The 13,372-nt window shown below is 41.3% G+C and overlaps 1 protein-coding gene across 2 annotated transcripts in view; it reads left to right on the forward strand.

Moving 5' to 3' along the window:
- ABCC2 (ATP binding cassette subfamily C member 2) overlaps positions 1-4,538 on the forward strand; it is a 65,197-nt gene extending 60,659 nt beyond the window's left edge. The window contains exons 29-32 of one of the 2 annotated variants that reach the window (XM_043597234.1): positions 38-196; positions 1,144-1,310; positions 3,130-3,330; positions 3,974-4,080. In XM_043597234.1, coding sequence (XP_043453169.1) covers positions 38-196; positions 1,144-1,310; positions 3,130-3,328 — 525 coding nt within the window. In that variant the 3' untranslated portion in view covers positions 3,329-3,330; positions 3,974-4,080. Of the gene's footprint in view, positions 1-37; positions 197-1,143; positions 1,311-3,129; positions 3,331-3,973 lie in introns of both variants that reach the window. The other variant, XM_043597233.1, reaches the window with a different exon arrangement.
- Positions 4,539-13,372: the final 8,834 nt, after the last annotated feature.

Genomic DNA, 13,372 nt, shown 5'->3' on the forward strand with positions numbered 1-13,372 from the left:
CACGGCAAACTAATGTACAAAGGAACTGTATTTACAGGTTGGTGTTGTCGGCAGGACAGGAGCTGGGAAGTCAACCTTGACAAATGCCCTCTTCAGAATCCTAGAGGCTGCAGGTGGCCAGATCATCATTGATGGGGTAGATATTGCTTCCATTGGGCTCCATGACCTCCGAGAGAAACTGACCATCATCCCCCAGGTGAGGTCTAGAACTTTGCACGTGCAGCAGGGGACAGATTTTTCTGCAGGAAACATATGCATCTTCTTGATGTATATTCAGTTAGCAGTCTCATTTCTGCATTCTACCCAGGATACCCTAGGACACATGGTTTCCAGAACTGACAAAAATAACTTTTGCATTTTGTGGCAATATACTTATGTCACTGCCAAAATCTAACCACTAGGTGGCAGCAACACAACAGCAGTCAAATAGAGCGGATGATTATTTAGCATTTCTGTAGCCCATCCTAGGTTCGCAAGACCTTTGCAATCAACATTAGCAGTTTTGCCGCTGAAGCTTGAAACCATTAAGCTTTATACTCCCCATTAGATATGGTTAAAAGATAGGGGAGGGAATTTGCTGCAGGTTTTTGCCAGCAAGTGGAACGCTTAGTGCATCAGCAAAAAAAGGCTTCTCTTTGGCTTCCTCTCTGGACCCTGCCAAATAAGGCCTCTCTTGGAGGTTTAGGCGGGGGTTGGGGGGGGGCCGGGGTGGTAGGGGTGGTGATATATGGGTCCTTATTAGAACCATTCTTCCTCTGCTCTTCTAGCCAAGTCTCTGGGGGGTGGTTTTGGTTTGTCTGGTGTTAGCTCAGTTTGAATCTTTTCTGCAGCTTAATAAATTCTTCTGTACTGTCCCTTCCCCTGACCACCCCTGACCCTTCCACCTCCTTACCATGAGTTTTCATGGAAATCCATAAATGAATCTTAAAATGAAAAAACCAAGAACTCCTTTTAATCCTCTGGCAGCCCCTTTAGTCTTCCGTGAGGAAACTTTGCAAAAGCTTGACCACTAACCAGCTTTGCACCTCAGGCCAGTCCTCGCTACTTTCTCCTGGCCACAAAAAACAAAACAAAACAAAAAAAAACCCTGCTAGACCCTTTTTTGTCATTACCTTCAATAGCCCCCTCACCCTTGACTTGCAGGATCCCATCCTGTTCTCTGGAAGCCTGAGGATGAATCTAGATCCTTTTAACAACCACTCAGATGAGGAGATTTGGAAGGCCCTGGAGCTGGCTCACCTCAAATCCTTTGTGGCTGGCCTGCAACTTGGATTGTCCCACAAAGTGACAGAGGCTGGTGACAACCTTAGGTAATGTTTCATAACCCACAGGCACTGGGAGGAAGTGAAGGGGATCCACTCCTTTGTTCCTTGGGCTAGGTAGTCCGTGGTATCATAGGATTGCTCCAGTCCCAGTGGTAGGTAGGGCGTGGAACGTTAGCAGATGAAGCTCAGAACTGAAGGGAGGCCCAGCAGCTCTGGTTTCTCTTGGAAACTTGTTACAAATGCACACTCTGACTCAACCCTACTTACTAATCAGAATCTACATTTTAGCAAGATTCCAAGGGATTTGTGTGTACATTACAGCTTAAGAAGCACTGCCTAAGAGTATTGATTCCTAACTAGGCTACACACTAGAATCGCCTGGGAACATTTTTTTTTAATTCCAATGTCCAGGCTGCACCCCAGACCAGTTGAGTCAGGGCCTAGGTGACTTCGGTGTGTAGCCCCAGGGAATACTTGTAAGCTTTGGTATAGAATGGCACCAAGTTTGTTAACCATCAGCAACAGATCTAGGAACTGGCAGGACTTAAGTAGATTTTTAGGCCTATGGAAAAGATTATTCAGTCCACAAATATGCATTGATCGTGTATAAAGTAATGTCATATAGTGGATACGCAGACATGTGGGCCGTGTGGGTCCCTCTGGCAAGATGTGACACGGGCCTTGACACGTCTGGTTTGTGAGAACAAAAATCCTCCCATCCTTCTCTATCCTTGCTGGGAGACACCTATCCGGCATTATCAGGGCCTTGCTTTCAGACCAGGGTTGAGGGCTGAAACTTAACATTTCTCTGGTGCGTGATGGGAGATCAATCATTTGGAAGGAGAGATAGCAGCTGAACACCAGACTGGGGCCTCGGTAACAGCCTATTACTGTGAAGCCCGACTGAGCCAGGCAGGAGTTTGGTACAACTGAAGTACGGTTTTACAGTGTCTCTGTTCTTACATTACAGAGAAAAACTGGAAGTTCATCTTGGGTGACTTCTCATCTCCTGCAGAAATTTTCTTACAGAGATTACAGAACTCTAGTCTAGCCGCCCTCTGTTTAATACGTTCCCTAATGGCCACAGCAGGAAAGAGCAATTAGCGAATTCCTGAATATTTCCTCCACATCATTTCCCAAAGCTTCTTTATGTAAGTAAGAGGTCCAGCCTTCATTACTGGCTTTTAGCAAATTAAAGCGATTTGCATTTTACTAGCATATTCGAATTCCACATACATTGCATCTCACACCAAGACATCACGTTCATTAGAGAGCTATGTCTCTAATCAAGGCAGAAGGCCTTGAACAAATAATTAGCCTTGAGACTAGAATTACACATTAAAATAATGAATGGGTTTGCTAAGGCCACTAAGAAACGCCATTGGGGCATTCTGATGCAGTGTCACCCGATATTCACAGTGCCAGGTCAAATATTGCTGCACTGAACTTGGTGGCATCCTGAGTTATTTTGGAATTACTGTTGAGGTGCTGGGCTATTACTGTAGTGATGCAAAGAGCTATTCCTGGGCTAGGGTTTTCCAAACTCATCAAACATGGAGATTGCCTGGGGTGCTTATTAAAAATACATGTTTCTAGGCTCCTCCCCATTCTGCTTGAGAAGAGTGGGACCCAGAAATATGAATTTTAAAATTAAGTACCTGTGGTAGGTCTTCTAATGGAGAAAGTTAGGAAAACATGGTGTTCGCCTCTTCTGTTAGGTATTCATCCTGGAGGAATCTAGGAGTAGGGGTTCTGAAAGCCTGATCCGGAACATGAAAAGTGCACGTGTATGTGCACGCACACCCATCCCACGTTTTGCCTTGGTCCTGAGGAGCTAATGCTTGGTTTGTTCCATTGGCTACAGCATAGGGCAGAGGCAGCTGCTGTGCCTGGCCAGGGCTCTGCTTCGGAAATCCAAGATTCTGATCATGGATGAGGCCACTGCTGCGGTGGATATAGAGACCGATCACCTTATCCAGACAACCATCCAAAAGGAGTTCTCCCATTGCACGACTATCACCATTGCTCATAGGCTCCACACCATCATGGACAGTGACAAGTGAGTGTGAGTGACAGAGCTGGACAGACACAACTGAGCCTTGAAAAAACTAAGCACATTAGCCGTAAGATATCTTCCAGCCAAAGATTCTAAGAGTTCAAGTAATGGGTCCAAAATTCTACATCACGCTAATAAAAGCCAACAGGGCGTTAAGGGAACAGTCCTGAGGGTATAATAGGCAATAGTAAATTAACTGAGTGTGGGAGGTGGAGGCCCAAGCCATGAGAGGCAGATATTAACCACAGATTTTCTCAGTTCAACTGGGTCTCAGCAGCTGCCTCCATACAATAACTAGAAGTTTTCTGCTTCTTCCAACTCTGACATCTTACGTTTAAAATGGGGGTAATGTCCATAATCTTGGGACCTGTTTGGAGAATAGTCTCCCTCCAACAATGTATATCTTAAAAAACAAACAAAAACAAAAAAACAAAAACTTATGTAAATGGACTTATACTGTATATATTCTTCCACTTGATTCTTTGGCATTATCTCTGGAATCCACCCAGACTAACACAGACAGCTATAGTTCACTCATTCTCACTGCTTTATCACCTTTTATGAATGAATATACCACAACTTAGTACTAGTTGTTCTTACAAATGCCAAGATTTGAGATGCTGCTAAGACCTTTCTTTCTCCTTTGTTTCAGGATAATGGTCCTAGACAACGGGAAGATTGTAGAGTATGGCACCCCTAACGAACTGCTGAAAAATTCTGGCCCCTTTTGTTTGATGGCCAAAGAAGCTGGCATTGAAAATGTGAACAGCACATCACTCTGACAGTAGGTGCCATGGGCTGGAGAAGGAAGGATTATTCCTTATTTCTTATGAAAGCTATCACACAGAAGTATGTGAAATGTACCTTTTAAAGAAGGGTATTACCAGCTCCAGCAGAACCCCCGTTTTGTGAACCCACTTTGATTATACCTCCTTTCCCAAATAACTACTATCCTGAATTTTGTGATAATTATATCCTCCTGCCTTTCATTTTAGTTTTACTACTTGGTATGTATCCTTAAACAAGGTGTACTTTTTATGTAAATGGCCTCACTCATACTTGACGTATTCTTCTATTGCTTTTGTTCAGTTTTATTTTTGAGATTCATGCATGTTGATGCACATAGTGAGGCTGGTTCTTTCTCACCGTTCTGTAGTGTGGCAGTGTATAAATGACACAGTGTATCCATTTTTTAAAATTTTTAAAAATTTTTATTTTAAAAAAATTATTTTAATGTTTCATTAATTTTGAGAGAGAAACAGTACGAGCAGGGGAGGGGCAGAGAGAGAGACATACAGGGCCCGATGTGGGCCTTGAGCCCACAAACAGTGAGATCATGACCTGAGCCACCCACGTGCCCCAACAGTGTATCCATTTTAATGTTGGTCGGTAGGGTTTTTTTCTATGGTTCCCTCCCCCTCCCGTTATGAATAATACTGCTAGGAACATTCTGGTATATTACTCCTGAGATACATGTGTAAGAGTTTCTTTAGGATATAATGTAGGTATGGGGAGTATGCACATGTTTACATGCATACACTAGGTGATGCCAACTGAAAACCCTTTTTGTCAAACTGATGAGTATGAATTATTAATCTCTCTCTGGTTACTAGTAAGGTTTCAGTATGAGGTTTCTGCTGGCTCTTATTCATGATGCTTCATTTCCTTGTATGCCTTGTGAATTTTGACTGTAAGCTGGTCATTTTATCTGTGGATATTCTTGGAGGGCTGAGTGGAATCTGAGCTCTCCTAAACAAAACTGGGAAAGCTTCTGCCTGTCATTTGGGGGCATTACCCAGAACCAGTTTGAATTAAATTCTCCACTAAGGGCTTCAAACCCTATAGTCGGTGTGACTTCAGACTGCAATTCTGCACAAGGACCAACGTGTGGTTTACCAATTCTGCAGGGAGAGTCCTCCCCTTGACCTAGTGTCAGGTTAGAGACCGACACGTTGCCTTGTTGACTCCTTCTGCGTGATGGGGTTTATTCTTCATTTACTTGTACACTGTTGGGTCCAGGTTTATCAGAGGGCCTCCTGTCCTGGGCTTTGGCATCTTGTATTACCAACAAAGGTCCAAGTCCTCTGGTTTCAGAAGTCACCCCAAGCTCTGACCCTTCCTTATCTTCCGGATTTTTTTGTGTCACATTATCTTGGGGTCAGTACATTCTTGACTTCCATTTAGTGATGAAATTATATAAAATATCTTCATTTGTTCATTTTAGCTGTTGAGTGAGATGCTCAGAGCCTGGAAGTGCCTGCAGGAAGAGAATTGTAGCTACAAGGTGGGATGCAGAAGGGATTTTTCCTATTTGCTCTGTTCCCATCAGCAGCACCCCTAGCGATGGTGTCTGCAGCGGCAGGCCATACGGGCGGCAGCACCGACTGCACTTTGTCTAGTACTCCCGGAACCGGTGTCCTCATGCTCCTGGGAGACACGAGCAGCTCACCCTCCCAGAAATCTAGGTTTCAGCTCTGTGGGGCACCTCCTGTTTTGTTCGAAATCTGTCCCGGCGATGGGGATGGCAGTTGTGGCAGGCACAGCTATTCTCCAGAGGTAGCAGTGGAGGGGTCCCAGCACCAGGGTGCAGTGAGGTTGAGCATCATTCCTGGCTTCAAAGACTCCAGTCTGGCTTTCTTCGTCTCTCGGAGTCAGTGAGCTACCTGCTGACACGTGAAAACTCCCTTTCTGCTTAGGTTTACCAGAGTTAGGGGCTGTGGTTTGCAACTAAAAATACTCTCCAGCTAATTTATGGTCACTGTGTTTATCACTTTGTCAGATAATTTTCTGTTTGGGTCTCCCTAGTTGTGAGCCTCTTGAAAACAGTAACTTTTTTTGTGCATCTCCAGGAGCTAGAATAGAGGAAGTGAACACACATTTTTTTCCCAATGTTCGAAATTATATAAACACAATGGGAAAGATGTGTGCTAACAATGCAGGAAGAGGGAAAGAAAAGTAACTCCACATGATACATTGGCACAAACAGACTAAGTGTACCAATCAAACCTCAATTTTTTGCAGGCTAGTTTTGTACAAATGCCTTTTGAAATATTCCCTGAAGAAATTTGTTCCATTTAGGTCATAGGACAAGAACACATTCAATCACAAATGCACACTGATCATGACTTTGCTAATTTTTAAGTAAACACTATTGTATAAACATTGACAGTAAGCAGAGAACTTATTTAGCTATAAGTGTGGAGTCTTCCACATAGACTCTAAACTGTTTTTTAAAAGGCTTTATGTTGGGGCACCTGGGTGGCTCAGTCGGTTGGGCATTCAACATCAGCTCTGGTCATAATCTTGCAGTTTGTGAGTTCAAGCCCTGCATCAGGCTCTGTGCTGACAGCTCAGAGCCTGGAGCCTGCTTCAGATTGTCTCTCCCTCTCTCTCAAAAACAAACAAAAAACATGAAAAAAAAAAAAAAAGGAAGCATTTATCATGCAAATGGATATGAAAACAAAGCTGAATTAGCAATACTTACATCGGACAAAATAGATTTTAAGATAACCGTAAAGGGAACAATCGAAGAGGATATAACAATTATATTTATGCATCCAATATGGACATGGGAGCAAATACATAAAGCAGTAAATAATAAAGTAATTGATAGTAGTACAATAATAGTAGGGGACTTCAACATCCCACTTAAATCAATGGACAGATCACTCCAACAAAAAATCAACAAGGAAACTGGACCAGATGGATTTAACAAGATATATTCAGAGCATTCCATCTTAAAACAGAACACATATTCTTCTCAAAGTGCACATGGAACATTCTCCAGAATAGGTCACATATTAGGCCACAAACCAAGTCTCAACAAATTCAGAAAGTTCAAAGTCATACCAGGCATCTTTTCTGACCACAACACTATGAAACTAGAAATCAACCACAAGAAAAAATCTGGAAGAAGCACAAATACATGGAAGTTAAATAACATGATACTAAACAATGAATGGGTCAAGCAAGAAATCCAAGAGGAAATTAAAAAAATACATGGAGACAAATGAAAATAAAACCATGGTCCAAGATCTTTGGGATGCAGCAAAAACTGTTCGAAAAAGGAGGTTTCTAGCAATACAAGCCTACTTTAAGAAGAAAAATCTCAACCTAGCCTAACACCTGAAGGAACTAGAAAAAGAACAAACAAAACTCCAAACTCCAAGAGAAGAAAGGAAGGAATAATGATCAGAGCAGAAAAAAATGATATAGAACCAAACAACAAACCATACAATAGAACAGATCAATGAAATCAGGAGCTGGTTCTTTGAAAATATCAATAAGATTTTGATAAAAAAAAAAAAAAAAGGACTCAAACAAAATCAGACATGAAAGAGGAGAAATAACCGATACCACAGAAATACAAAGGATTCCAAGAGAACATTATGAAAAATTGTATGCCAGCAAACTGAACAGCCTAGAAGAACTGGATAAATTCCTAGGAACATATGACCTCCCAAAATTGAATAAGAGAAAATATGAACAAACTGATTACTCATTCAGTTTCATTGCTGGTAATCAAAAAACTCCCAACAAACAAAAGTGCAGGACCAGATGGCTTCACGAGTGAATTCTACCAAACATTTAAAGAACAGTTAGTATCTATTCTTCTCAAACTATTCCAAAAAACAGAAGAGTAAGGAAAGCTTCTAAATTCATTCTATGAGGACAGCATTACCTTGATACCAAAATCACATAAAGACATTATAATAAAAAATACGGGGGGCGCCTGGGTGGCTCAGTCGGTTGAGCATCCGACTTCGGCTCAGGTCATGATCTCACAGCTCGTGAGTTCGAGCCCCGCGTCGGGCTCTGTGCTGACAGCTCAGAGCCTGGAACCTGCTTCTGCTTCTGTGTCTCCCTCTCTCTCTGCCCCTAACCCACTTGCATTCTGTCTCTGTCAAAAAAAATAAACATTAAAAAAAAAATTAAAAAAAAAAATACGGGCCAAAACCTCTAATGAATGTAGATGCAAAAATTCTCAACAGAATATTAGCAAACTGAATCCAGCAATACATTCAAAAAATCATTCACTACAATCATATGAGATTTATTCCTGAGATGCAAGAGGGATTCAATATTCGCAAATCAATCAATGCAATCCATCACATCAACAAAAGGATAAAAACCATAGGATCATTTCAATAGATGGAGAAAAAACATTTGACGAGGTAAAACATCCATTCATGATAAAAAAAAAAACCCTTCAACGAAGTAGGGTTAGAGGGAACATACCTCAACATAAAGGTCATATATGGAAATCCCACAGAAGGGTGGTTTGTTCGGTCGAGTGGCCAATTCCCGATTTTGGCTCAGGTCATGATCTTATGGTTGTGAGATTGAGTCCCTCGTTGGTCTCCGCACTGGGCATGGAACCTGCTTAAGATTCTCTCCCCTTGTCCCTCTGCCCCTCCCCTGCTCATGCTCTCTCTTTGAATGAATGAATGAATGAATGAAAAACCTACAGCAAACATCATACTCAATGGGGGGAAACTGAGAGCTTTTCCCTTAAGGTCAGGAAGAAGATAAGGATGTCCACTCTTACCACTTTTATTCAACATAGTACTGGAAATCCTAGCCCCAACAATCAGACAAGAAAAAGGAATAAAAGGTATCCAAATTGGTAAGGAAGAAGGAATACTTTCACTACTTGTAGATGACATGACACTATATATAGAAAATCCTATAAAGACTTCACAAAAACACTACTAGAACTGATAAATGAATTCAGGAAGGTTAAAGGATACAAAAATCAATATACAGAAATCTATTGCATTTCTTTTTAATTTTGTTTATTTTTGAGACAGAGAGAGAGACAGACAGAGAGAGACAGAGTATGAGTAGGGAAGGGACAGAGAGAGAAGGAGACACAGAATCCAAAGCAGACTCCAGGCTCTGAGCTGTCAGCACAAAGCTGGATGTGGGGCTCGAACTCATGAACTGTGAGATTATGACCTGAAGTCGGATGCTTAACCGACTGAGCCACCCAGGCGCCCCTTTATTGCATTTCTATACACTAATAATGAAGTCACAGAAAAGAGAAATTAAAACAATCCTATTTATAGTTGCACCAAAAATAAAATACCTAGGAATCAACTTAACCAAGGATGTAAAAGACCTGTATGTTGTACACTATAAAACACTGATGAAATAAACTAAAGATGACACAAACAAATGGAAAAAGATTCCATGCTCATGGACTGGAAGAAGAAATACTGTTAAAATTTCCATGCTATGAAAAGCAATTTATAGATTTAATACAATCCCTATCAAAATACCAACAGCATTTTTCACAGAGCTAGAACAATTAATCCTAAAATTTGTGTAGAACCACAGAAGACCCTAAATAGTCAAAGCAATCTTGAAAAAGAACAAAACTGGAGGTATCACAAGCCCAGATTTCAAGATCTGCTACAAAGCTGTAGTGATCAAAATGGAATGGTACTGGCACAAAAATAGACACACAGATCAATGGAACAGAATAGACAGCCCAGAAATAAACCCAGGATTATAAGCTCAATTAATCTTCAACAAAGGAGGAAAGAATAAACAATGGGAAAAAGTCTGTTCAACAAATGGTGTTAGGAAAACTGAACCACTCACTTACACCATATACAAAATTAATTCAAAATGGATTAAAGACCTAAATGTGAGACCTGAAACCATAACAACCCTAGAAGAGAACATCGGAAGTAATTTCTCTGACACTTGCTATAGCACAATTTTTCCTAGATGTGTCTCCTGAGGCAAGAGATAAAAGACTGTAAACTATTGCTACTACACCAAAATAAAAAGCTTCTGCATAGCAAAAAATCAAGAAAATTAAAGACAACCTACTGAATGGGAGAAGATATTTGCATATAATAATGGGTTAGTATCCAAAATATATAAAGAACTTCTACAACTCAATATCAAGAAAACCCAATAATCCAATTAAAAATGGGCAGAAGACACGAATAGACATTTCTCCAAAGAAGACATACATATGGTGAACAGATACATGAAAAAATGCTCAGTATCAATCATCGGGGAAATGCAAATCAAAACCACAAGATCCACCTCACACCTGTTACAATGGCTAAAATCAAAAACACAAGAAACAACAAACTGGTGCACCCACTGTGGAAAACATTATGGAGGTTTCTCAAAAAATTAAAATTATTATCATATGATCCAGTAATTCCACTACTGGGTATTACTCAAAAAAATACAAAAACACTAATCCAAAGTGACATATGCACGACATATGCACCCCTATATTTATTGTCACATTATTTACAATAGCCAAATTACAGAAGCAGCACAAGTGTCCACTGACTGATGAAGATGTGATACACACACACACACACACACACACACACACACACAAGAATATACTCAGCCATAAAAAAGAATGAAATCTTACCATTTGCAATATGGATGGACAGATATAAAGCTAAGTGAAATAAGTCAGTCAGAGATAGATAAATACCATATGATTTCACTCATACATGGTATTTAAGAAACAAATGAACAAAGCAAAAAAGATACAAAACAAGAAACAGACCCTGAACTATAGAGAATAAACTGATGGTTACCAAAGGGGAAGGGGCTGGGGGGATGGGTGAAATAGGTGAAGGAGATTAAAGAGTACACTTATCATGATGAGCACTGAGTAATGTACAGAATTATTGGATCACTATAATGTACACTTGAAATTATAATACTGTAAACTATACTGGAATAAAAAAGGGCTTTATGATATTTAAAGATATTAAAGTAAAAGATGGTAAAAATGCATAAAAGAATTGGCTGCAAGAAGCATTCCATTTCCATAGCATTCCTTTTTACTTCACAGGCAGGAAATAGATTATGCTATACAATTTAACTATGCAATGTAAAAATCAACTAGTTAGGGAAGAAGTAGAAAAAAGAAAAAAAGGGGTGTGTGTAAGGCAGAATTCCTTTTAGGTAAAATGAACAGAAAAACAAAGTTTCTGGAAGAAAAGAAAAATTACTTAGGACTAGTTTTGTTCTTACTGAACCTAAACAATGAACTAATGTAAGAGCTCCTTTCTTCAACTCTAACAATCAAGGCCTTGGTCGCCATATTGGTTAGTCACCTTGGTCCTCACTGTGACAGCCTCTGGCTATTCTTTCTGATAACCACTGTCATGGATTTCAGGTCCACCTACCGTCTCCTTGGCTTCCACTATGAATGATTGGTTCTGCTGGAGCAACAGTCTTTGGGACGTTTGCTGCATAAGCCCACAGCCACTCACTCTTCTCTAGGAAACAACTTTGTTGGAATCCATCTATAGAGATTGTCGAGTTATCCACTGGTTGTACCTCTAGACACAGATTTCTTTCCCAACACCTGGTGCTAACACCCTTGCCTGCTGGCTCTTTTGTTGTTAGCATCTATATGCAGGAAAACTGTGATGTTAAGGTTTAACATTCTGGTATCATAGAGACGCCTCCTAGCCCCATAGATATCTGCCTGGCTGATACTGTATTTCCAGTCTATAAACCAATTACACTTTTGCTAGCTCTTCATTTTCCTCATCAAAAGGTCTAATTTTCCTGCATACTTACCTTCAATGTTAATGGTTGACCCAAATCCTTTTGTTTTGGCCAGATTTAAAGTAGGGGTATGGCTCAAGGGCCAAATCTGGCTGTTTCTGTAAATGAAGATTTATCAGAACCACCATGCTCACTTGTTTTTGTATTATCTATGCCTACTCTTGGGTTACAGTGGCAGAGTTGAGGAGCTGTGACAGACTGTATGGCCTACAAAGCCTGGAATATTCACTGTCTGGCCTTGTACAGGAAAGGTTTGCTGACCCCTATTGCAGAATCACCAGGGTAGCCTGAATTGGATCATGCTTCCGTTCGCAAAAAGAGAATTTGCCTCAAAAATGGCATGTGATTTCATAACTGCAGTAGACAGAAATAATGGTCCCTAAAGATGTGCACATCCTAATCCTCAAAACCCATGAGGACTTATTTACCTTACATATCAAAAGGGACTTTGCAGATGGGATTAAGGATATTGAGATGACCTTATCCAGATGGGCACAATGTAATCAAAAGGATCCCCAGAAGAGAGGCAGGAGGACCACAGAATGAAGATGGTGTCAGGGCAGAGACATTGGAAGATGCTATGCTGCTGGCTTTAATGATGGAGAAAGGGAACATAAGCCAATGCAGGCAGCTTCTAGAAGCTGGAAAAGGCAGGGAAAGAGATTCTCCCTTGGAACCTCCAGAAGGAACTGGCCCTACCGACACTGTCTAGCTGAGTGAGTGAGACTGATTTTGCACTTCTGACCTCCGGAATTATAAGAAATTTGTGTTGTTTTAGGCCACAAACTGTGGTAATTTGTTATAGCAGCAATAGGAAACCAATACAATACGATAAGTCCAAGTAGCTCTGATGAAATTGCCAATATTCTCCAACTGAAGCTGGCTTAATGACAATTCATTGATCTTCAGTGAATCCCGTTTGAGTTTGCAGACGACTACACCATCTTTTCAGCCCTGCTAAAAACGGGTTTCAGTGCTCATACCTGTCCCTCTGCTGGCAAACTGCCAGCATCTTCTTCAGCATCATCATTTTTGGAGGTAATCTTTTCTTGACCTCAGCGGAGAGGTTGTGGGAAGGTCCTTTGTTAAAGTGAGTCACGGTGACTCCGTAAGAGGCGGCTGCGACACATCAGCAGTCTCTCTCAGCTTCCCTGATCCTGGACCTGAGGAGTGGCTATGGGAAAGGTTTGGAGCTTGACTCCTCTTGGGTGTCTCAGGGGATAACTAGCATGGTGGTACACGGGCAGTGACTTGTGACATGGTTGAGGCCTGCAGACCTCCCCCCGCCTACCCCCGATCTGCAGTGGAGTCCCATGCATCGGCCGGCTCCCAACATCTCCCGAATGAACACCCTGCCGCCGCCCAGACCAGAATGCTTGCTCCCTCTCACCACACCACCAGAACTTACCTCTGGGAAAACACTACACTGGCTCCCTTTTCTTGGAGGGTCACCCCTGAGTGGGGTGAGGGAATAGCTTGCAAGGTC

This window comes from Prionailurus bengalensis, chromosome D2, assembly GCF_016509475.1.
Source record: "Prionailurus bengalensis isolate Pbe53 chromosome D2, Fcat_Pben_1.1_paternal_pri, whole genome shotgun sequence".
NCBI lineage: Eukaryota > Metazoa > Chordata > Mammalia > Carnivora > Felidae > Prionailurus > Prionailurus bengalensis.